Source organism: Alligator sinensis, unplaced genomic scaffold (genome assembly GCF_000455745.1).
Source record: "Alligator sinensis unplaced genomic scaffold, ASM45574v1 scaffold628_1, whole genome shotgun sequence".
NCBI lineage: Eukaryota > Metazoa > Chordata > Crocodylia > Alligatoridae > Alligator > Alligator sinensis.
Window position 1 is genome coordinate 691,160 of NW_005841873.1, and position 25,861 is coordinate 717,020.

Genomic DNA, 25,861 nt, shown 5'->3' on the forward strand with positions numbered 1-25,861 from the left:
AGCCATCCCCGTAGACCCAATGTTGTTCTACCCAAGTCTGGAACCCCTTCAGATTGTTTGGTTCTCCTCCACGTCACTGTTCGCTTTGTCCATCTTGTAGCACTGCTTGGGTGTGAGAGGGAAGAACAGCGGATACAGATGGTCAGCAGGCCCTTCTGTCCAGCTTTCCTTCACAGTATAGTTCAGCTTCAAGGGATGGACTTGGTGACCAACTTCACAGCTGTGGAATAGGTGGAAAATGGGGGCCTGTAGGATTTGGGTCGAGACATTAAATGTCAGTGAGCTTATTGCCAGATTCCTTAATCAAGTGAACAATGTGGACCTGTAAGAATTTATGAATACTGCATGTGACTTGGCCATTGGAAAGTTAATCATGTGAGTGTGTTGGTTTACTAGCAGACTTTTGGGAGAAGAAGCAGGAAGGTTGGTGTAATTCAAAGGGTCCCATAACCAGGGACTCAGACTGAGAGTGGGGCAGTCTCTGAGTGTCACCGCAGGGTGAGGGCAGGAGGTTGGAGACCAAGGGGTGTGTTTAAAGGGTCAGTAAAAAGAGGCAGAGGTACAGCTAGTCCTGTAGCCATAACAAAGGGCCCTAAACATCCAGAGAGATGACTCAAGCCTTCCATTTATTTCATTCTTTACTTGTATTGGACTAAGATCCAAATTGCTGTTCTGCAAATAATCAGCTCTTCAATTTCTTTCCTTCGATTTGCATGAGTGAACTCCTTGCTTTTCAAAAGACTTTTTTTCCCCCATTTAAGAATGCACTCCTTTAACTTCACTGTAAAAAAGCTTGTGCCCACAGCTAATTAAATAGCCCAGAAGTTCTAACTCTACCCCTTGGAGCTTTTCAAAAAGAAGCTGTCTCCCTTTGTGTCTGCATGCAGATTCATCTTGAAGAAGTTCTGCTATCCTGTTAATGAGCACTTCACCCTGGGAGTCCTTTCCTGCTCCTTTGGAAAATTAAAGCTTGTAGAAAATCTAATGCATTGATACATGTGATCCAATTGGCGTTGATTGGGAGGACTGCCCATTATAGCAATGTGGAATTTGTTGCTGCAGGAGACAGAGTCCAATATTACTATTTCTTTTTTTCTATGCAAGGAGACTTGCATTGCTTTAGGACCACTAGCAATATTTCTGGCTGACCAAGTTAAGATAATGTGATGAGGGTAATCAAATATTATGCTTCAGGGCTCAAGCTGCTCACCTGTGGGATCTGGGAAGGAATTTTTCTCCCATATACTATGTAGCATTGCTTAATTGGGTAACTACTCAATGATTTGTGTTTTCTTTCCTCTGAAGTTTCAGATATTGGCCCCTGCTGGAGGCCAAGTACCAAACTGATGACATAACAGATACTGGGTGCTTTTAAAAACAACTAGCTGTTGAGTTTCTCCATAACATCACAGTTTCAGCACTATTTTCTTTGCTCCAGGCTCCCCATCACCATCAAGAGGTGCAGAAGTATTCCAGCTCCATTCTAAACCTCTGCAGAGAGCAATTAACTGTAGGTGTTTCATAACCACAAGTCTGCTGGGATTTTACAAGTAGTAGCAGAGTCCTGGCATCTATTATTCAAATATAAGAAAACACACGGATCTTTCTTTTTTGTCCCTTGATCACTGAACTGAAATGAGAAATAATAACCAAAACAGCTGTTTAATTTAGAAGCGTGAAGTGGTCTAGCATTTTCCTTCATGCAGTTCTTCAATGTGTCTCCACCTCCCACACACAACTCTCTCAGTCAGCTTGATTCTGCTGCGATTGAAGTCAATGGGATCTTCCTGTAGTCCGTGGGACTGGGAACAGCATTAAAGGACCTTCATCCTCACTTCTTTCAGCCTCTGCATCATCCAGTTCTTGGCCCTTGCCATCTTCAGCAATCTGGTTGTCTCTAACATTATCTCTTGTAATTAGAATACATTTGCTCATCTCAAGGGGAAATAGGCTTCAAATGAGTATTCTATAAAAGCAATTACTTTTGATATTAGAGATCTGTCCACATAAATGTAGTGTCTTTTCCAATTAAAACATAAATGAATTTTGTCCTGAGAGTGTGCAGCCTATACTATGCTGCCATTAGTGGTCAGTAGCTGCACCCACAAGAATGAGCAGGCAGGATGTGAGTTCCATGTATACAGTGGATTCCAGTGTGCATATTGGCTTATCTAGTTCATGAACAGGGGCGGAGATGTACATGATCGCACAGTGATTTTATTTTCCCTGTGTTGTGGTCTCCTTTGAAAAGATGAACTTGATTAGACCCCAGATTGGAGTTGTTCCTCTAGGCATGCAGCCAGCCCTCTGTTTTGTGCTTATACCCAGTGGCTGGCTCTCCCTTATACTTTTTTCATGTTTCCTGCTGCTTCCTGATTTTCATCCTAAGATCAGTGGAACTGATTTACATCCTTCAGTGAAGCTCCAATGTATCTGTCACCAGGGTCAGTCTGGTGTGCCAGCAGAGTTGCTAGGAGGGATCCTCTTAATGTTAAAACAACAGTGGGATAAATGTTTGCTTGCTCTTTGTGTGTGGCCTGGACACCAGCTCAGCCAACGCCAGCACCAGAAGCCTTGTGTTTCTGCCTGACAGCTGCCCTGCCAATTGAACTGCATGGCATCCTCCTCTTTACTGACATGGGAGGAGCCGTGCTAAGCCTTCTCAGTTGGAAGTCACTCTTCCGTACATCAGAACTGCCATCTTTCATCTTATCAAAATAAGATGAGAGAATCAGGAGCTTTTATTGCCATCTCTCAGCAAAGGAATCCTTGCAGAATCCTTTTTGTCATCATATTTTTTCAGGAAGGGCTGTGAATCAAATCCCTAGGGTCCTTCACAGCAAGGGTTTTTTGCTTTTTTTTCCCCCCAAGGCAGTGTCTGTGCAAAGGGTGCCCTGTATGAAGTACAACTGGGTAGGATTCCTGGGTGAATCAAGTAACAGAAGCTCCCTGGTGGGCCCAGAACAAATCCATGGGCTGCTGGTTTGATCAGACCGCTCACTGTCTTTCATGCTGTTATCTCCTGCCCCCTGGACAGTGTGTGTGCCTCTTCTGTTGCTCCTTGTCTCCTATGTAGATAGTAAGCACCTTCAGGGCCTTTTGGGCCTGGTACAACGGGTTCCTGGTCATAGATGGGGGTCACGTAGGGTGTGTAAAGGCATTACATTTAGATTGATCTGACCAGCATTCAGTCAATCCAGATGCCTACTTCTGCATGCATTCAGAGCATTTAATTCAGCCAAAAAATGGGGTGCCTGATCTAAGTTGTTTCACTTCAGGAGGTGCACTAACTTGGATTGAGAAAGGCTTAACCTGATCCAGGAAGAGATTTGCGCAATCTGGGGAAAGTCTGCATGCGCATTTGCAGCACAACCCCAGGGCTAGGAAAACCCAGCTACCTGTCCCAGCCCTTGGGCCTGTGCTAATATCTCTCCTTTCGCCCGCCCCGAACCCTGATGCGGCTATGTGTAATGCCCCCGCCCCCCCAAACTCCCCCAACTGAGCAACGCCTCCCACCCTGACTTACTTACCTCAGGCTACCCCCAGCAATGGCTATCACCTGCATAAACCACCTAAACCTAGACTGGGAGTGGTGCAAAGCAAGCCGCCTAAACCTAGATTGGGTGCAGTGAAAGCTTGTTTGCACCCCTAGACTCTATGGATCAGACTCTAGGCACATTCAGTGTAGAGGGGCATACATGAAGTGCGCAAACCTCAGCCAAGGTCATGGTGAAGAGCCAGGGAATAGAACAGGACATGCTTTCAAAGCAGTTGTACACTAGATCCACAAAATACAGGGTCCCTGGCTTCAGCCCTGCTCCGTCCCTTCGTGGCCAAGGTGGGGCAGCATGGGCACCCTTTCTGCAGTGCGTAGAGGATGCCCAGGTGTCTCTAGGGCTACTCTGACTCAGGCTTGCTGCCCAGTCCATAAATGGGCCTTAAGTGAGATACAGGGTTTAATGCTGATCCTTCCTTTTCCTGGTGAATTTTGCTTTTTCATGGGATATTTTATGCGATAACATAGGGATCTTGTCACTTATACCAAATTCATGTTTATAATTATTAATAGCTCTTGGCTTGTCTATTGGCCCTGCCATCTAAGGAGCTCAAACCACTTCACAGACTTGGATAAAGAAAGTCCCAAAGCATCCCTGGACTAGAGATATGTCCTCACATCTTACAGGTGAGGAAATATGAGGCCCAGAGGCTAAGATTCCCAAACTGCCCAAGTTATTCCCTTATGTGATTTTTGGGGGGAGGGGATTTCACCTGAGAATTTGTCCAACTCTCCACCACTCTGAAATCTCCTGATTTTGTGTTTTAACGTCTTAGGCTGGTGCTGTCCATCAACATGTTTCCATAATTCCACAGATCAAAGCAATAACATAAAATAAAAATAACCCCCCGCTCTCAGATTAAAAGGAGGTACTGCTCAGTCACCACACAGGTAACATGTAATTAAGACTTTTCAAAGCAGAATGTGCAGGGGCCTCATTTATATATATTATTATATATATTATAAATACAGTATTTATATTATATTGTAAAGTATAGTGCTTTGTTGGTACTTGTATATATTATATATAGTGCTTTGTTAATATATATATATGCACTAACAAATATGTATATATTTTATATACACTAACAAATATGTATATATTTTATGTATGCATGTATCTGTATGTGTGTATAGAAAATATATATGCACTACCGAAGCACTATACTTTGCAGGAGGAAGATCCTTTTTGTTGAAACTAATTCATGGGAACATTAAAAATACAAAGACATTTGTAAGCAGGTTTTGATGGTCTGGGGCAGAAATTCTGAGGCCCTGTTCATCAAGAAGCAGAGCCATTATAATGGACATGTCTGGCTTAATGAAACACTTCCTCCCTTGTGTTTGGAAGCAGAAGATGAAAATGGAAGGTATATGCACTGTGTTGAGCTTTACTGTAGGCAGGAGATGAACAGTTCACCTTACTCCTTACCTTCCTGGTCCTTTCTTCTCCCATCCCGCATCCTCTGCAACTCTCAGGTTGTTCCTTGGCTGAGTAAGTGCAGTCCATCATATACCACTGAGATTGTCCTGTCTGATCACAGATTCAGGCAATCAAACTCCCTTATCCTGGTGACTGTAAGGCACCATTGGAGCTCACAGAAGGGTCCAGAGATCAAAGGCTAGTATACAAAAACCTCTACCCTGCCTAGTTTTTCAGCAAGAACATCACAAGTTAAATACTGTGGCTTCCCATAAAGTTATGGCAGTTTTTCTTTTTTAAACAGTCAACCACAGTTTATTGCTCATATTCCCCGCACTGATGGGCCAAGTATATCTTCAAAGATACTGGAGCTAATGTGGGACATAAATCTTTCAAGAGGATGCATAAAACTTGGTTACAGGTATAAAAAATAGGATTTTACTTGTTCTGGATTTCAGATAAATGAAAGCACTGTAGTCTTTTAAAAAAATAAGACAAGCCTTTGTTCTTTTTGTACTTGGCTCTCTTTCTTTGGAAGGTTCAGGATCTTGCCGTATGTGACTTGGAGAAGATTTCCATATGTGAATCTTAACTGTCTTTCTAGCTCAGAAAATATACCTCTTTATAGAGACAGCATTCAGGTTAGTCCCCTGAGCAATTAATTTATACCACACATTGTATAGGCTTAGCACATTTTAGGGGAAGAGAGTTTGCATATGCAAAGGTCAGATATGCAGGAGTTGAAGACATATTTCTGTTTAACATTTAGATCGAGTCATAAACCAGGCCGATTTCCATGTCCATGTGTTCCATAATACCATTTACAAAGTTGGCTGAAACCTAAGTTTTAAGTACTGCTTTCTTTTGGGGATCATTGAGCCTGGTATGTACCTCCGCAAAGTGCTTGCATTTCCCCAGTCCTAATTTTGGTCTACTGAACTGATAATGCATTCAGTGACCTCTTTATGTTGGTGGGGCAAAACAGCATTTGGATGTTCTCCAAGACAGTAATTTCAGGAAGCCATCCTTTAACTATGGCCCTCTTTTCATTAAGCATAGTTTGCACAGGATTTATGCCAGTCAATGAAAGAGGCAGATTCCTTTTCTTGGCAAACCCAAACATGAAATGTATTGAAAAAATTCAATTATCCAGAGGGGGGGAAAAAAGAAAAAACATTTGAAGCACAGTCTGCAAAACATACTCAGCGTTTTCGCGGAGTTTTATCCACTGGGGTGGCATAAGGATGGAAAAGGGAAGAGAATTGTTACCTTCTCTGGAAAGGTAAGAACTGAACTGTAATTCAGAACTTAATCCTGTAAAGCACTAGGGTGTCCTTGATATCAGCTAATGTCATATTGTGAGTCAGCAATGTTACCATCTTACAGGAAATGCTCCATTCTTTGTCAGAAATAACCCTGCCTTATAACTCTGTGTTTTGCCTGGTGGTAGCAAATCAGTCATTGGGACTTAGTTAGTAGGGCTGTGCAAAGCTTTGGGTGGTGATTCGATTTGGAGAAGATTCAGCCTGATTCGGTGGCCAAAACTGAATTGAATCAGGGGACCAATTAAAAGGTCTGAATCGATTCAAAGCTCTCCGAATCTTTGGAAAAGATATGGCGAGCTTTGATGATTCGGGCAGTCCCCGGTGGCTGCAGCAGGGAGCTGCAGCCGGACTGGGAGCTGATAAGTAGGGGGTGAGGGAGCGGGGACTGGAGGAGGAGGGAAGGGACCATGGGGGGTCCCTGCCAGCCCCTCAGTACCTGTCTGCTCCCCCAGTCCCCCCCATGGCTGCCCTGCCCACCCCAGCTCCCGGTGCTTTAAAGAAAAGCCCCACTCACCAGGTGCTGCTGGGTGGGGGGTGATCCATACTGCCCCCCACTACCCCATACTGCGTGGGGGGCTCTGCCATGAGCCCCTGACCCCACCACTTGCTCCCTCAGCCCCCCCACAGGTGCCCCACCTGGGCCAGCTCTGGCCCTTTAAGAAAAAAAATACCTAGTAGAGCCCCAGGTCTCATCGCTTCTGCAGTGGCCTTGGGGCTTTGGGGGGCTTATGCAGAGCCCCCCATATAGTGTGGGGCAGCGGGGATCGCCCCCCGCCAGGAAGGAAAGGTGAGTGTGGGGGTTTTTCTTTATTTTTCTTTGAGGGCCGGAGCTGTGGCAGGCGGAGCAGCAGGGGCTGGTGTCAGGGGGCTTGTGGAGAGCCCTTGACACAGTGTTGGGGCAGTGGGGATTGCCCCCCCCTACCCAGCAGCACCTGATGAGTTGGGGCTTTTTTTCCCCAAGTGCTGGGACCTGGGGCACGCGGGGTAGCCATTGCTAGGCTGGGAGAGTGGGCGGGGGATGTGCCTGGCCTGGCTGATTCGGCCGAATCATTTCAGGACAGTGATTCGAATCACCGAATCGAATCGCTGCTCCCCTAATCGGCCAAATCTGAATCCGAAGCAAATACTAGCTGCTTTGCACAGGCCTATTAGTCAGTTCCTGGCTTCCGCTGACATGACCTTCAACAAACCACTTAGTTTCTCAACTGAAATGGCAATGCCTTTGTACCTCGTGGGGGCGGGCTGTACATTTCTTGTCGTTGATGTCTGTGAGGTGGCTGGATACTATGGCCCTACCTCTTGTCGTCTTCTCTGTCAACCCAAATCCTAAAGCTACTTCTGATGGAGTATGATGAAGGTATTCTGTGAATTATACAGCCCCCTTTCTTTAAAGATCACAAATGATTGCATCATGATGGAGAACGATTACTACCATTTCCCGGAAGTGGAGGCTGTACTACATAGAGGTTGAATGACATGCCCCACAAAGCAAATGAGTCTTCAGCTCTGAAATAGTGCCCAGTCATTCCAATTCCTTTTCCCTGAAATGACAAGACAGGGAAATAATAATGCAGACCATTCAGTCCAGAGTTGGTGGTGAGCTAAAGTGTCAAATCAGAATTTTCTTGAGCTTTACCATGTTTATAGTCTGGAAGTAGGTTTTTACAGATCTTGTCTTATCTTTCTCTATTTTAACCCGACAGTATTTTCCCACATGCTTACCTATTAGCAATTGTTAGGGCAAGTAGATATCTTCATTTAATGTATAACAGCCTGCTCATGTGGCTTTACTTTATCCTCCCCAACTCAACTGTTTGTCTCTCGCAGCTTTTTTTTATTGGTCTAACCCATGGTACCTATTTGCAGAAGACCGTTTTTTATGTATTGCGTGCTCATACTTTCTTTAGCATCACTGGGTGCTGCTTCAATACAAATGGAAATAAGTTGGGAGAGTTGAGATTTGGAGTGGTTTCTTTGAAAAGTGATGACATTCATTTTGCAGTGTTTTCTGTGTGACCCTGTCAAAAATGCTGCATAGAATTACTTTGAATTAAAAAGATGGTGAGAAGCCAGTGCTTCTTTTAAATAGATTGCTGTATCTATTGTATAGCCTTACAACCCTCTTTAATTTTAGTTTGGGGTGGGAAGGGGGGTTGGAATTTGACTTCCAAAAGTCAGCTGCTCCAATTTATATAAATTTGTCATTGTCCCTGAATTCCTTCTTTATTTCAGGATTAAACTGACATCTGAGAGTATTGATTCTTTCAGAATACATTCAGGCAGGTTTTCAACAAAGAAATCTGAATGATGTCAGGAAAAAGCTTTTAAACAGATAAAGGGCCAGAGCTATTTAGTTATTTATTTAATTTGTAAGTATTTAGGATGGTGCAACCCTGGACAAGAAAAATGTCAGTAGACAGGGCAAATTATTAACAGAGGGCCCTTTTATTTTGTCCTTTTGCAGCATTACATATCAGCAGTACTTCTGTAGGGTGTTACTAGGATGAAATTGGTATAAATGAGAGAGATTTTTAGGTCCCAAGAGTTGGGATTGGAGTTACTGTTGATTGTTGAGAGTAGGGGAAGGGTTGTGACCAACAAGAATGGAAGCCAAAGTGGTAAGGAAGGGGAGAGGTATGCAAAAGGAGGTCTGATCTTCTATCAATTAAGGAATTTGCCCACTTGCTTCAGTGGCGGATGGCTTGGGCCTATGCAAATTAACAGCAGCAGAGCTGGTTATGCCAGGACTTTGGTGGGATCAAAATGGAGATGATGCAAAAGTGTCTTGGTAGCGTGGGAGCAGAGCTGGCATTGATGGAAAAGGGAGCAAGTGGGCTAGGACAAAAACTAGGGAGGCATGGAAAAGGCCAGGAAGGAGGTCATGCTGTTGTGACACAGGTGACTATTCTCAGTTGCTAATATTTATGTTGAAGAGGAAGAGTGTTACTGGTGACTCAAATGACCTCCCCGACCATGATTTACTATTGCATGTCAGTACTTCGCAAATGAAAAAATAAAGGTGCTAAAATAATTGCAGATGTGGTTTGATCTCAGCTTTTATCATAGCCTTCCCCATAAATCTGTTCAGTAATTTTCCCATTGTGACAGGGTTTACAGTGAAAAATAAACAGCCGCTTTTCTTCCTAGAAAATTATGCATAGCGTGAAGTAATTAATCTGGTTAAGAAAGTTTGCCTAGCTCACTCTTCTCCTCATCCTTCTGGCTTCTTCTCTTCTACAGAAATCTTGAAAGTGAGAAAGATAAATTCGGTGTGAATGACAGTCGCTGTATGACCCACTGAAGTCAGCAGTTGCATGGGTGATGGAGAGCAGGTTTTTGTCTGTGTTCTGCTCTCCTATTAAAAATAAATAAATAGATAAGTAAAGCCTTAAATATTCAGAGAAAAGATGTATCTTGGTGTAGCAGCTCACAGATGAATCACTTTTGTACCCCATTTCATTTTCAGCAAACCTAGCTATGGATTCAGTGCAGAGGAGCTAGGCTGGAAATGTGATTTCTCTGTCCATCACTAACACTGACATGACATGAAGCAGGCAGCCTTGCCCTCTCAGCGCATCCTTTTTTGCCTGCAGCCTCCTCACTAAGCAACGGCAAAAAGGCAGCCAGTGTTCCTCAGTTTTCTTCCACTTACTTTCCTGAGCCTTTCAAGCCTTTCATGTCTCCAACAAAATCAGATCTGCTTTTACTGGCTAAAAATTCAAAACAAAGGAAAGCACTTAGGACTGAAGCATTTTATTCACCACTCGGTTACTCTGGTTGGTAACTAATGAAGCTAGAGTAATGCAAGATTGGACTGATGCAATGGGGAATAGACCCTTATTATTATTATTTTTTTTATGGTCTCCCATTAGCTTAATAAACCCCTAAGTAACCTATGATGGAATAGCTATTATATGTTTGGGGGGGGAGGGGGTGTTCTTCCTCTCTAGTAGCATATAAAGTAATTGTATCTCTTTAGAGTTGATTTTGCTGTGCAATAAATTATTGACAATTTCAGAGGGCAGTTGAAAACTCCAAGTACTTAAAAACAAGCCCAAATGCATGATCTAGTTATCCACTGGTGTAAAAATCAGACATTTAAAATGCAAATAGCCTTTCCAGATTTCACAGCAGTTTAAAAAAAAAAAAATCTATCACCCGGGTTAAAATGTATTAACAACCCAGAAATGCTGGAAATTGAAGAACTTTGTTGTCTACCATGGGTCTTGCAGAGCTGCCCATTACCTTCCCCATGAAATCGATAGCAATCAGATCTCTGCCTCATAACGGTGTTTCTTGAAGTGCGTTCCCTTCCATGCATAGTCTTACAGACTGCATCATTCAGCACTTGAGATGAAGGACTTCCCATGAGGTTCTTCCCACATGGTCAAAAGGAATGTGTTTTCCTCAACAGAAAGTCCCAAGACCCATCCCCAGCCCTGGATCCTTGGAAATACACAGAAGAGTGTGTGTGTCTGGCTGTATGCTTAATTCTCCCTAGCTATGGCTAGGGATCTTCTCCCTGCCTTTGAATGGTGGGTTTTGACCTTGGTGGAGGCTCTGTGGAATAGGTAACAGAATCCCAGACCATGTCACCTTCTCTATGTAAGCCCTTCCAAACACAGGAGGGAACCAAATGTCTCCTGCCCTCCCTCAGCCCTGCCTTCTGCCCAGCATGGAGCAACCCTGTTGCAACACCCACATCCTGATCATGACCCCATGGAGAGCCCTTCACAGGGTCTGAGGGGAAGAGCAAGAGAACCAGCAGCCCCATCCTTCCCTTTCATGCTGAGATGCATATGCCAATGGGTGCAGGGAGCCATGTTGTGTCTGAATGTCCGAAACCTTTGCCATAGTGGAGGAAGTCATTTCTTCACAGAATTGGTTTTTTAAGCCCCTTTGGCATCCTCTGCAAAAAGTTCTGTATAAATGTTATCATATATGAGAGACAGTGATATCATGCTGTTTAACTGACTAGCAAAATACTGAAATGAAATGCCATCTGTAATGGTTGCCTTTGCAGCTACATAGAGAGAATGTGGGATAAGTCGTACTCAGTTGATCTTAGAGCCACGTCTTCATTGAACTTGCAGAATGTGGCAATTGGATATTATTTATTTAGTTGCTGCTGTATGTTGGTCAATATTACTGCATTATTATGATAATTGCAATCAGGCTACAGCACAATGAAGGTAATGAGTGCAAAAAATAAAAACCCTTAGCAATTCATTCTAAGTGCAAATGGGATAGATAATGGCTGTTTCCTAGAACAAGATCAGATTAGCAGCGTGAACAACTAAAACACCACACTTAGGAGCAAAGCATACTAAATAATTATAATTATGCATGGTTGAGGTGGGCTACCTAAGCATCTCTCCAGTGAGAAAAATAGCAAACAAACTGCTTGATACTTCCTACATGCTGAATGGTTGTTTTTCTCGTCCTTGTGCCTTTCAGGAAAAAAACATTTCCTTTTTTTTTTTCTGTAACCAAAAAGAGCTTGTACTATAAAAAAATAGACATTGTTCCTTTCTACCTTAACAAAACTGTCACTTCCACTAAAGTGAGTGGGCCATATCTTGATGTCCTTTATGCCAGTGTAAATCCATTGACATTACTGGGTTGACTTTCACTTCAACTCCAGGGCTTTGCAGTTACTTAGGCTGTGGAGTGAAGACATTCGAATGTGGCTGGTCATTTTGGGTCATTCAGTTCCTTGAATGTCTTATTTGAGACCCAGTATAGGATCATGGGGTTTTTTGTTTTGTATTCTTCTGTTTTTCCCAGAAATTACTAAGCATCTTCCTTTGAAACTTAGTTTCCCCAATCCCCCCCAAGGGTGTTTTCATCTGAGGAACACACGATACCCAAGTCGGTATCAGATATAATTAGCTCATGGTTGCATCTTGCATATACTAATTGTGGGGACATGAGCTTGCAACACCAGGCCTTTACATTATACTCTGTTTTGAGATTATCACTTCATCTTTAATGCTAGACCTGGTCCAAACTCAGAATTTCCAAGCAATTCTAACGTGTCAAAGCTTCCTTTCAGTTCATACTGCAAAAAAGGTAGACATTTCAAAATTCGATGCTGGTCAAAGCAGTTTATTTTAGAGTCTTATCATCTAAAAGTTCTTTGCAAAGCAAAGTTCTTCAACTGTGGGGAGGTTTGTTTTTTTTTTTTTTCAACTTTTGACAAAAATCCATGTGATCCCCTGAAGAGTCTCTATTTTGTCAAATTGGCATTTTCCGACAGAAAATTGATCTGTTGGAAAATCTTCCTTGAGGTCTATTAAACACTTGAGTCTGACATTTTGGGTTACAATTGCTTCATTTGTATGTGCTGAATCATAGGCATGATAAAATCAATTACTCCTAAGCACCGCTGGTGATGGTGCCTCATTGTACTTGCAGAGTGCAGGAATGCAATACTGCTGTTCCTTGGTCAGTAATATAGTCCCTGTTGTTTTATTATGATAGCCACAAGCAGGTTAATGTACTCTAGCAAAAGAAGGCTCCCAGAAAATATCTGTTCAATTTAAGTGGAAAAGAGATGCCTAATGGGCATTTCCTAGAAATGAAGTGAGTAATAAAGGATAGCAGTTTGTGATGTATGAGGATCAGGTTCTATTACCTTGCAAGGGGAAAAATGCTGTTTTTCTCAGAGCAAGCTGGAAAATTACGTGGCACAGTATTAAGCTCCTGGGGGTAGGGACTGGTCCTGTCTGTGTCTTTGAAACACCTAGCAACATGTAGATCACTTATTATTTATCATGAATAAACTCGCAGATAGAAGAGTGGCTCAGGATTGAGTCCCATTGTTCTGGGTATTGTTTAAACACAGACACCATTGAGATGCTTTGTACATCTCTGGACATATACAGTGTTTAGGCTGCACATCCAGGCCAGGGTAGCCCCAGCCAGCATTGGTTCTCTGAGACACCCTTTCTAGACACCACTCCTGTCCTGTGTTCATCTCCGTGTCTTTGTCACTGGCCTGTATTGAGTGCAAATTATGACACTTCCCCCACTAGCAAAAACAAAATTGTCCAGTGAGTCGGGCAGTTGAGCCACATTTTTCCTACTTGCCTTGGAATCCTTTGCGCCGAGACCAAAAATCCATGTTAAGGATAAGTTGCAATCTATCCCACAGAAGGGTATTATCAAGCAAACAATGCTTTATAAATGATTTGGCCAGAGAGGAACAAAAGATCTCCATCTGCTTTGTAGCTTAGTGAAGCTTTAACTTTGAAAAATTCTGCAAAGCCAAGAATAGCTTCAGCAACCAAGGAAGGCCAATGAAATCAACATAAATGATGCAGATCTAATAGCCTTTGGAAACCTTTGCTTTAGTTTCACTCATTCTGCCACATATACACATTCTCTGGGCGTTCTGCACTTCTCTCTGGAGCACTGAGTACTTGCACATGGGACTAGTACAAAGTTTTGGTGTGTGGCACAGTAGAAAAGACTCTGTGCCTGCCCGAGGTACCTGAGTGCTAATTGTTTGAGTCTGCTCATCTGAGCTGGCTGCATGTATTTTCTCTCCTCACTAGAAGTCTTTGACTTTCAGGTGCGTTTGTCTTTTTAAAGGGGGGGCAAATATGATTTCACCAAGAAAAAGAAGAGGCAAGTATACTTGGTCACCCATGTGAGCCTTCCTCCTGTTTTCTTGCAGGAAGTCTGGATTTGATGTGAAAAGCTTATTTTAGGTAGGTTTTAATTTAGCTTTTAGATATATACATAATAAACAACTTTAAGCACAGATCTCCTCCCTTGTTACCAAATGCATTATCTGATTCAGGTGTCTTAAGAGGCCACACAGCCTGTTAAATGGGCTGGCTAGGCCTTCTGCTGTCACAGAGTGGAGAGGGAGAAAGGGCAAGAGAGAGGAGAGGAGACCAGCAGCTAACTTGGATGAAAAGCATCTGTAGAAAATAGAAAGAATCAGGTGGTCGCAAGCAAGAGTGTATTAAGAGGCACAGGGCAGAAATTGGTGGGGTGCGACTGTGGCCCAATATACCAGCTTAGACTAGTTGCTTGCTTTGCACAAATGTGTTATCTCTTTTAGGTCATTTATTTTTGGCTATAGACATAAATGGATGTTAGGCATTTGTACCTTCAGACAGATTCTGCTGCCTTCCTCCATTTTGCGAAAACAAAACACCTTTAAGAACTATTTTAAAGCAGTCTGAATTGAAGTTCCTCCTTTCCCCTATAGCCATTCCAGTCTAAATAGCCTGGCAGGGTTTGGAAAACACTCCTGCTTATTCTGTTCCTCTCTCTCAGTTGCTAGTGATGCCTTGAGCTCATCCCCATTGTACCACCAAACCACAATGAGACAGCATGAGTTTCATGTGTTTCTTTCATTTTAGCAACCCAGTTGGCTACTTTGCCTGGAGCAGTCTATATTTTTCAATGGCTTGGTCACGCCAAGGAAGATTTCCTAAAGGCCTTCTTTCCACCCGCCCACCTCCCCCCTCTTTGTTCCCTGTGGCTCATGACTCACGCTGAGCCGATTGAGCGTTTCAGGGCATGCCAATGAGGAACACGACTAGATAGATGGCAATGAGCTTGTGAGCTACTAGGAGAGGTTTCAAAAGCACAGATGGCAGATAAGTGCCTAACTTGCACTGGGATTTCCCCTTGCAGGATTATAGCAAATCATTTCAGACACAAATGCCTGAAGTTAGGCAGCTAAATCCATGTTCTAGTTACCCAACTAAAATTAGCTTGATTTGCCGAGGCACCAAGCACCTGATCTGCAGGTGATCAGAATAAAATTTGAAACAGGCCACTTACATTTATCTGTATAAATATGAATTAAGGTGTGATGCTTGAATCTGACACTGCTGACCTTTTATCTGTCATCCCACTAATATGTCGCCATTTCCCCCACGATGTCCCTTTGCAATTTCTGACCACCTGTTTGCATGGAGCTGAATAATGCCTTGCAGAAGATATTCCCAGCAGCTCCATTTGACAAAGTAGAAAGAAGGTTGTCTCAGACTTTACTTTGCCATGCAAAGAACTACGCCCACATCTTTTCTCCACCTCTGGCTGCTACCCTCTGGAAAATGTCATTAATTGTTTCTCCCTGTCTTTTATTATTTTTTGGTCTAAACTTCAATTACATTTTCTCAAAAAAAATCGTACTTTGGGAAATGCCAACCAGTTGTTTTGCTCTGCATTATAAATGATTTGAAAATCATTTCCCATGACTGTACAGTAGCCCAAGACGCTTATAAACACAATTTTAACTTGTAATGACTTGTTGCTAGTCAACCCTGCAGAAAGCAGGGCTCTCATTATTAAGACTTGCAGTATGTGAGAATCCGGTACCAATTGAAGTGTCCAGGAAGGATGTTCTTGGCAATGAATCTGTATGTGAGTCTTTTGTTTTGTTTGGAATGGATTTCTTGAAATGTGAATGAAGGCATTAGTGAGTAATAGCTATTGAGTGCATTGTTCATTGACTAATGTCTCAACAGTTAGCAATGAGAAACTGACTTTATGAGCATTATTTTCAGAGAAAACACTAATTGGGAAATGCATGGCCTGATTCTCAAATGGTGAAAATCAGCATATCTCAAGTCAAGTCAATGAAGCTGTGCTAGATATACAAGCTGAGGGTCTCAACCAGAGTTCCTAGGGATAGAGTATGCTACGCTATCCCTCTTTTTTTTTTTTTAATAAAGTTTGAGTTTCTCTTGCAGTTGATGGAGAGATCCAGTAGGAATAATATTTGGGAGTGAATTTCTTAATGTGGAGATACTTGACACTCCTAGTTGGAGTGATTAACAAACCACCGAAGAAAGTTGTGGATTATGCATAGCTTGAGGCCTTCAGATCAATCCCTGAATGCCTTACTGGAAAAAAATGCAATAGTCCAGTAAAAGTAATTGGGCTCAAAGGAGTAACTGGATGATATTCCCTGCCTTGTGTAATTCAAGACATCTTCCTCGGTGACCTAATTACTGGTCCCTTCTGGCCCCGAGATCTGTAAATTTGAGTGGTACGTCATTTTATTTCTTCCAAGCATAACTATGGACAGATATGAAAATATGAATGGTTACTTTTTAGTCTATGTTTAGAAAAAGTATGACCCTCTGAATGATGGGGAATATTTGTGTTCTAGTTTCTCATATTATGCCACTAAAATAAAACTTTTTTGAATTGGTTGGAAGTTCAGCTAGAGGAATAGTTAGCTACTCAATGGAGTTGCATGGGAAGACTGGGGAAAACTTCAAAAGCTACTAATTTTGTCCTTGCTGTTTGTTTCATAATTACTGGCATTATGCATTGATAATTGCAAATGCATTATGCATTGAATATTGATAATATAGAAGGTGTAGATAATGGACCCTTGCCTTAAAAGCCATTTCTTATGGTAATAAGAGAAACTAGCTAAAAGGTGTGAAACTTTTAGCTGGAGCTGAGTCTGAGGGTTGTAGCAAAAGGGCCTGAACTTCCTAACTAGCCTCTTGCTCTACCAAAAACTGCATCTGAGCTTAAAAATTCAGCGCGCCTTTGCTTGAGAATTGGGTAGTGTCTACCCTCAGAGATCGAGGGAGTCTGAGTGAACTGTCTGGGGCCCCATTTCATGACATTTGCCAGGCATTTAAAGCTGGTGAAGAAACAAGAATCATTGAAAATGGGAACGAAAGGCACAGCTCAGCCATGGAAGTAAAGAGGAAGTCAAAATGCAAGCAGTGTAGTAGCTCATCATGACTTTAAAAAGAGACAGTGGTGAGGGGGACTGAGGTTAGTGGGCACTACCATGTGTCCCATCCAGATGGGCTGCATTTACTTACCTTTGTGTTAGATTCCCATCGGCACATTATTCCCCAACGTGCTATTGCTGAGCACATGCTGCCTTTGGCAGCAGTTTAATGATAGACAGTGTGCTTAGTGATATGTTTTTGTATGTGATTATAAGATGAGAGTCTTCCCCCCACTCCCCCAATGCCAACTGGAGAGAAGAAAACCTTGTCTTGTATTTGAATAAATACAACGCTGTTTGCTTAAATATTTAAAAAACCCGCCTTGATCCTAGGCCTACTGCACACTCTTCTGTACTGTTACTTTAATTTTATATTTTTCCCCCCTAGGTTTAGCCAAGCCAATGGGACTAGTTGAAGGTCCAGGAGGCCTGGGCCAGGGAGGAATGGCTGCTACTCTGAGAGATGACAGTCATGAGTCTGAGACTAAGTATGAAGAATATGGTTACAATGCCCAGCTTAGTGACCGGATATCCCTGGACAGGTCCATTCCTGACTACAGACCAAAAAAGTAAGTTGAACCCCACATTATTATTATTGCAAGTGATTATTGTTCCCCTGATGCTGGTAACACAGGCTTTTTTGCATGCCTTAGCATCAGCATGCAGGAAAAGGTCAGCCACGTATATACTACTGAATTTAATGAAAATTATAAAGGCCAATTGCAATCTCAAGCTTGAAGACCCATAACAACATGCATAGCTAATTTTATAAGGAAAGCAGCAATATACTGGTGTCTGTGTCCTTGAATCAAACATTACTTCAAAACATGGACTTTGTTTTAGTTTACTAAAAATCTTGACAAAAGCTACATGAGCTCAGTTATCAGAGACAGTGACCTTGTTTTGTGCCTGTAGGATTCATGGCAGCACCAGTTTAACCAAAACAGCGCTATTTTATAGACTGCTAATTTTAAGACCAAAAACCTTAAATCAAATGCCTTGTATTTATTTGCACTTATGATGTCCTTGTGAAAGACTTGTATAGGCAGGGTATTTATTCCTCTTTCTATTGTGTTGAAATGGATACAAGAGCAACAAATCAGGGCCCTTTAATTATAGTAAGAGATGCATTTAAGATTTTTTACTGTCTAGGAATATGTCTATTTGTACTTTAATATTTTATTCCTCACATGTCTACACTGCATTTGACACAGCAATTACATATTTAATATTTTGTACTTATTTATGATGGGTTGCATTAAGTGGCTTTCCAATCTTTCCATATGTACATTGTTTTGTGTCTTTTAGAAGAGCCGTCCCTCTCCGTCATCCTCAGAATGACAAATCAGTAATGTTTTAATGCAGTGGAGATCAGCAATATTTAGTTACTCTTGGTAGATGGATTGAAAAGTATCCTTAATTAATTTCTAGTAATAATCTTCTGTTTTAAAATCCCCACTGGGGCTCCCAGGCAGAACTCAAAGTTAAATAAAAAGTAGCTTAGTAAGTGGGGTGAAAAGTTTAGTCAAGTACAATAGCCATGCTCAGTAATCACATTACAATATAAATAAGGTTCTTAGATGGTTCAAGCTGCCAAGAATGAAATCCAGCAAAAGGAAACTTCAGCCTACCTATGTCTTCCCTTAGCTTCCCCCTGGGCCAGTCTAGTCTCAGAAGTATTTACTCTGCACATATGTACAAAGATGCTTTCTTATAGAAAAGTAAGCCTAGATCAGATAGGTTGAATAGAGAGAGAAGAGAACATTGTCTGGATGTCATATCTATCTCTGCGTGTCACAAAAAACCCAGCATTGGATTATAACAGGAAAGAGGCAAAGCTTCCGATCTGGAGTTATCCTGTGACTATAAAAGTTGTATTTTGAGCTTAGTGCAAAGCTCATTGAAGTCAGTGGAAATCTTTCAAATGGACTTCAGTGGCCTTTGGATCAAATGTGTCATTAGCCAATAGACTCGGATGGCTGGTAAGTAAGAGTGAATGAACTTCAAAAAAGGAAAAGGAGGCCACAGCCACAAAGTTTGGATCTAGCTCCAAAGCTTGTAGGATGTTTTGAAGCTGGCAATACTCACATTTCCAGTTTGACTTTCCCTCACCTTTACTTAGAAGCTTTGAGAGTTGGCTCAGAAACACATTAACCAACCCTATATGACATGCCTGGTGTGGCCGGGAATCTCATGAGAACATGCTGTCTCATACAAGGTCTGAAATACTGTGAGAAACACCTTCCCCTTGTGGTGTTTTGAAACTTTTCGGATGGATCTGAAAGCTGAAACATCTGTGCCTGGCTATGTGTGAATCTAAAAAAAATCCCTCATTTCAAATTTGCTTTGAAAAATGAGTGAAAGTTCAGGGGAAGGCAGGGATTTGTATTATCTGTGCACATCAGGAGAGAGTCCACGTTTGTTTGGTTGGTATATTTTATTATATTTCCCTTTTCTACTATAATTTTCATAAGGCACGTTTTTCTTTTTTTCTTTGAAACTCTAGACTTGCAGATGCTTAAACAGCATATTCTTGGGAACTCAGAGGCACCATTTGGGAGATGTAAAAACATAAAGAGCAAAGACTATCATTAGTTGCATTCACTATATGTACCTGGTGTTCAGCATTATATCTGGATGTTGTACCCTAAGAAACTTGCTGCCATATGAGCAATATACAGCTTTGTCTAGAAGCTGAGACTGAGATGTTCACAGGTGCTTAAATAATTGGGATGCCTGGTTTTTATTAGGAGCCAGCGAGAACTGGATGTCAGCCTTTGTGTAACTTGGAAAAGCCTTGATGTTCCTGCTGTGTATGACTTCATACTGTGTCCAACTTGCCTAGAGATCTCTGTAACCTCTGTGGCCCTCTTCACTGGGAACCTGAAAATCGTGCATGGATGTTATCCGGGAAATGCTCCTGTGACTATACAACAATAAACCAATATTTCTATTTTACTGGTTAGGAACAGGATAGAATGAATGCCCAAGGTCACACAAGAAGCCAGGAAGTTGAAGGCAAATCTTCTGAGCCCCGCTCCAATATCTTGTCTCTACACCATTCTTCCTGGCCCACTTGACCTCCTTTTTTGCAGGTCTAACCCATGGCATTTGCATACAGCAGCAGGTATTATGGATGCAAGTCAATAACCATTATGCTCAGCTGCTCACTTGCGCGTACTTTTGTACCCGGTTTATGAACATGAACAGAGTGACGCAGCACGCGTGGAGTTGTAATGTGAGAATGACTCTATTTGCATGGTGCAAGTCACTTGAAGATTAATGGAGTTCTATGTGTTAGCATTCACTATGCTTTAATTACTGATTGTGGGACATTTCCCCCATCTTTATTCACCCTCTATACAATAATGTAGTTGTTGTATCTACTAATGTGTCTTAAATAAATGTGCCACAATTTTATTTCTTTTTAGGGATGCATTTTCATCCATACCGTAAAACGGGAACCCGCCCCACCCTCTCACAAAAGGAATATACATTCAGAACATAGCAGTACAAATGACACTGAATGAGAGTCCCCTCCCTGTCTCACTCCCATGCAAGGAAATTCGTGCACCTGTGTAGTCCTGCCATTAAGCTGTTTCTCCTTTGATTGCATTATTTCCCTGCTTTTCCACCTGCTGCAGTTACAGATAACTTTAGAATCAAAAGTCTTTTCCACAAAAAAAAAAAAAAAAAAAAAAAAAAGGAAAGGAAGAAAGAAAAATACCCAGTACTGGACAAGCAGCAGGTTTTCATGCATTATATTGCCACGTGGCAATTAGAAATAATTACAGTATATAGTACATTTAAAATTACAATTTACAGAATAGGAATAAAATACAATTATGTAGCCCAAACATTGTGCAGGAAATATGCCTTGGCTTTTCCTTCCCCTACCATCTGAGGTACACTCATGACATTTTTCATTATGAACCTCTTTGTATGAGCTAATTAGGTTTGATCCTGAGCAGCATTTTGAGAAATCTGATTTCCCATTGCATGTTTCATGCCATAAATTGGCTCATTGTGGGGTTAAACTGGTGACCCTTGCTTATAAAATTTTGTAAGCCTTCATGGCTAATGTCTGTATTCCAGCAATTTTGGACTGTTATTTTTCTGAGAAGATGCAAGTAATGGAAACAATACTTGTAAAATACTTTCTAGTGCAAAACTAGAGTAGATCTGGTCTGGCTGATGTGTGAATTTCACAATCTTTGAAGTGAAAAGTCTTGCACTGGACTGAACTGGGATTTTGACTGGCAGCTTCATATCAGTGGAAAATTCTGTCTTTGCGTCTATTAAAATACATGCTAATGCTTTTAAAAGTGCAAACCAGTTAGCAGGAGTCATTACTGGCTGTCTAAACTTTCTAGAGAAGTGCTTCTGAAATCCACATTAATGCCCAACATCCTGCAGGATTATTTTTGTTGCAATGCATATCAAAGGAGTCAATCATGCTTGTGATGGAATTATTTTGATCTGCTTTCAGATAGACATCCATACCCATCATCTGAATTGTGCACCGTTCATCAAGTTAAGGACAAATCAAAGAAAAGCAGGGATGAGAAAAGGGGTTTTTATTAGTCTCCCATTCGCAATTCCCTGATGCTGCTGAGTGTTTTATTGACATGTTGAGGCCATTCACCTGCTAGATTAATCTGTGGATGCTATTGACTAATGCATTTCTCTGTTGGTACTTGGTTTCTCAGCACAGGGTGGGTCAGCTAAGGAGTAATCCAAAGAGGCTTATCCTCCTGCTTCTCCTTTTCTTTTATAGGGTACCTGCAGTCAAAGCACTAGAAAAACTTGGCGGGCCCTGCTAGAATGCTCTCTTCCCCTTCTCTGCCATGGATAGGAGGAAGGCGAGATTCAGTTTAGGAGCCAATAATCTTTCTGTTGAAAACCAGTGCTGGCCATCTAGATTTCTGTGGGGAAATTCATGTTTAATAGAAGAATTCTCGTTGGAAATGCTTAGATGTCTCCGGTTCCATGTTCTGAGCATCGGTGAATTGGGTCTTTGCATTGTCCAGTTAGCCAATGTGCGTGCGCACGTGTGTGTATTTGTAAAAGTACATGTATGCATGTTAAGTTGTGTGCACGTATGCATGGGTGTATAAAAGAGAGAGAGAGGAAGGGATCATGACTGCAAAATTGCCATGAACTTTACCTGCTTAGATGCACAGTTTTCTCATCTGGCCTCTTACAATAATCTTGAAAACCTAGGTAATTGTATTCAAGAGACAGAATCGAATCAACCTGAGCAACTTGGCAAGTCATGTTCATTTTGATGTGAATTGTAGTAAGAATTTTTAAACAAACTCTTGGAGTTAGATGCCTAAATGTCTGCTTGGGCACCTAAATACCAGTTGTCTGATGTTTTCAAATGGGGATATCGGCCTTTTTCTGCTGCCAGCGATCCTATAGCACAGGGGTTGTCAAATATATGGCAGCAGGCCAGATCAAGAGCTGCTCTATACAGCCTGCTGGACCACCAGCATGGTGGGGAGGGGGGTGGGGGGAAGAGTGGCCTGCTGCAGAATGGTGATCAGCAGCAGCAGGACAAGGGAGGCTCCCAGCCCCAGTCATCCTCCTGCTGCATCACTGGCCACCACTGGCTGCCAGTCCCAGCCAGATGTTGGAGCTGCTGCCGTGGCAGGTAGCATGCAGTGGTTGTGGCATGGGACATTCAGCTTGGGCATAGGGCACCTGGTGGGAGCTGGAGCCATCCTCATATTCTCTGGGTTGGAGACAGAGTTGCTGTCACCACTGTCTCATGCTCTGGTCCACAGCCAAAGCTGCTGTCATGGCCACGTGCTCCAGCAGAGCCAGACCTGCCATTCCTGCAGCAGTTTCCTCGTGCCCAAGTCCATATCTGACCCATAAGGAACCCTGGGGTCCAGATCAGGCACAGGGCACAAGGTGAGTTTGACACCTATACTATAGCACAAGGGCAAGCTCTCCGTGCTATGGTACGGAAGGTTATAAATTTACATTTTTCTAGATTATGAGTGATGGGACAGTTGTACATAATGAGAGAATTTGATTTGACCTTTTTCCTTTCAGAAAGCTAGGAAATTGCATAAAAAGCTGAAAACAAAACTAAAATCCTTGTTTAGGTTACAAAATGAAGTTCTAGAAAATAAGGAAATGGTAGATTTGGTGTCACCCATACAACCTTACTTCTGCCCTTTAGGTCCTATGCATTATTATGCTTTTGTTTTTTTATTGCATGACAATTCACAAGATGTCCCTGCGTATTTCAGTGCACAATTTGGGTCACAAGGGGCCAAATTAAGCTGGCCCAACCCCTCTAAGCCTGGCATTTTCTGTCTTTCTAGGGCTAGACTTTGCAATCAAAACAGCTTGGAGGGGAAGGTGAGGTTTGTAGCTAACGCACACTTTTCAAACAGTGTTGTCGTGATGCAATACGCATACATTTGAGAGAAGTTAATATTATCCAGGAGCTTCCACAAGAGCTACACACCCTTTAAGAGGAAACGGGACCAGTTGGCAGGATCCTTAATTTAGCTGATTCCTTTTGTGCAACCAGATACCTAGCACATTGTGGCAGCGAAGTGGTGGCAATACTACTAATAAATGGATTCAGTCTTTTGGTCCGTTTTCAGCCAGAGAAGATATTTCTTTATGTTATAGTCCTAGATGTTTATATTGAGAAAATGTAGCCCTTAAAGAACAAACTTATTAATGCTGAAGGAACTCAAATCTTCAGCCATAAAGAGCAGAGAAATCTAGGTCTCAAGGAAATTACTTTCATTTATTCAGCCTTTTTATAGAGGCAGGCATTTTAGTTGCTTGCTATAGATGCTTCACAATAGCAAAGGAATTGCATCTCTGAGGTTCTGAAGTGTAATTAATGGTTCACTCCACACTATACTTCAAGAAAAGCTTTTATAATTACCTATCAGCAAGTATGCTGGAGCTGATCAAATAGGGCTATCAAAGGGGTAGAGGGGGAACTGAGGGAGTAGATTTAGCAAATACACTCCTTTTTTTATTCATTTGGGGGGTTTAGTAACATCATCCAATGTAAATGGCACTAGCTGGAAAGCAAACTTCCCATCAGGAATTGCCCTGCCGTGCTCAGAGATTCTGGGACTTTCCTGGCTATCAGGACACGCCTTTATTTTCAGCCCATTCCTCACATCTATAGGATCTGATGAACCTTTTCCCTCCCTCAGCAGGAGATGAAGTACTGCTTCGGTGGAGTTGCCCATTGACACCTTTATTGAGGAAAGCCTGGTAGGTTCTTGCAAGGAATCTTGAGTGCCAAGAGAGGAGAAGCAAGGGTTTGCCTGAAATGAGCTGCTTCTGCGGTCAGCTACATTTCAGGCTCCTATAGGACCATGAAAAGAAAATAAGTGGCTTCTAAGGAAGGTAGGATATAGGAGCCATTATTATTGGAACAAGACAAAGAAGAGGGGCAGCTTGAGTGCTGTAGAACAAACTTCACCACCACTCTCCTTTTCCTTTGTCTTATGCCCACTTCTAGGATAGTCTGGGGGCCCCACTTGTCCACCTCATGGTTTAAAAGAAAATGCCTGGAAATTTTTAAAATTAACATTTGTAGATTAAATTCTACCCAGATTGACCGACTACAAGGTAACTTGCCCCTTCATAAGAAACAGCTCTTAAGTTGGCATAACTCTAAGGCTGACTAGGAAATACCATTTCCAATCTGGAGAAAACTCCAGTATTGTAGGTAGGTAGGTATTTCTGGAATAGAATCAAAACCTGAGATTTTGAAATTTCCCATAAAGTTACAATTGTGGAAAAAATTTGTTAGGCACCATTGAAATGATTTAGTTTCCATTGGAATGCTTAGTAGGGGTGTGCAAAGCGCGCCCTATTCAATTTGGATTCGGATTTGGCCTGAATCAGGGACAGTGATTCAATTTGTTGATTCAGATCACTGTCCCTGATTCGATTTGGCTGAATCTGAAGATTCGATGCTGATTTGGTGAATCAGCGATTCGGACATAGACACAGCTTTACATGTTTTTTCTACATACCTTGAGGTACCAGGGCAGCTTGTGATTGCCGCAATGCTGGGGCGCATGGAGCGTCCCACAGGAGCATGGGGCCCTCCATGTGCTCAGCGGCAAACCAAGTGATAAGCCATGGGGGGACCCTGGATGCCCACCCCGCCCCCAACCGAGGAAGCACCAGTTGCCCGGGAGGCGTGCAGGCACTCCCTGGTGGACCCAGAAGTGGACCGGAAATGCTTCTGGTCCACTTCTGGGTCTGCTGCTGGGCATGCTGGGGACCCCCTCCCTGCACTTCTGGGGGACACTCAATGCACTCCACCACTGCAGCATTCACGAGCCGCCTGGTACCTAGAGGTATGTAGAAAAACCATTTAAAGCTGTGTCTATGTCTGAACTGCCGAATCTTTCTGAATCTCTCCAATTCGATTCAGAGAGATTAAAGGGTCCTCTGATTCAGTTCAGAATCCTCTGATTCAGTTCAGAAGTGGCAATTCAGGCACCAAATCAGGCTGTATCAAATCAGGGACTGAAGCTTTACACAGCCCTAATGTTTAGTTGTTGGAACATTTTTTTACCTAACAGATGTTATCTTTGTTATCTTTAATATATATCAAATTATTATTAATATATATACATATGAAATGAAGGAAAATGCCAGTTGAACTGAAACTTTTGAACTTTTTTCTGTTAAAAAATTGATCAAAATTGTCTCATTCCTGCCATTTTGGGACAACAAAAAGCTGGTCAGCCAGATTCTTTTGGCCTTAGATTCATAGATGTTAGGGTCGGAAGGGACCTCAATAGATCATCGAGTCCGACCCCCTG

The 25,861-nt window shown here is 42.2% G+C and overlaps 1 protein-coding gene across 3 annotated transcripts in view; it reads left to right on the forward strand.

Annotated features, from left to right (window-relative positions):
• The window catches only part of GALNT9 (polypeptide N-acetylgalactosaminyltransferase 9), a 267,354-nt gene that overhangs the window by 55,662 nt on the left and 185,831 nt on the right, over positions 1-25,861 (forward strand). For all 3 annotated transcript variants that reach the window (XM_025195639.1, XM_025195647.1, XM_025195643.1), the window contains one exon: positions 17,419-17,599. In XM_025195639.1, coding sequence (XP_025051424.1) covers positions 17,419-17,599 — 181 coding nt within the window. The remainder of the gene's footprint in view (positions 1-17,418; positions 17,600-25,861) is intronic.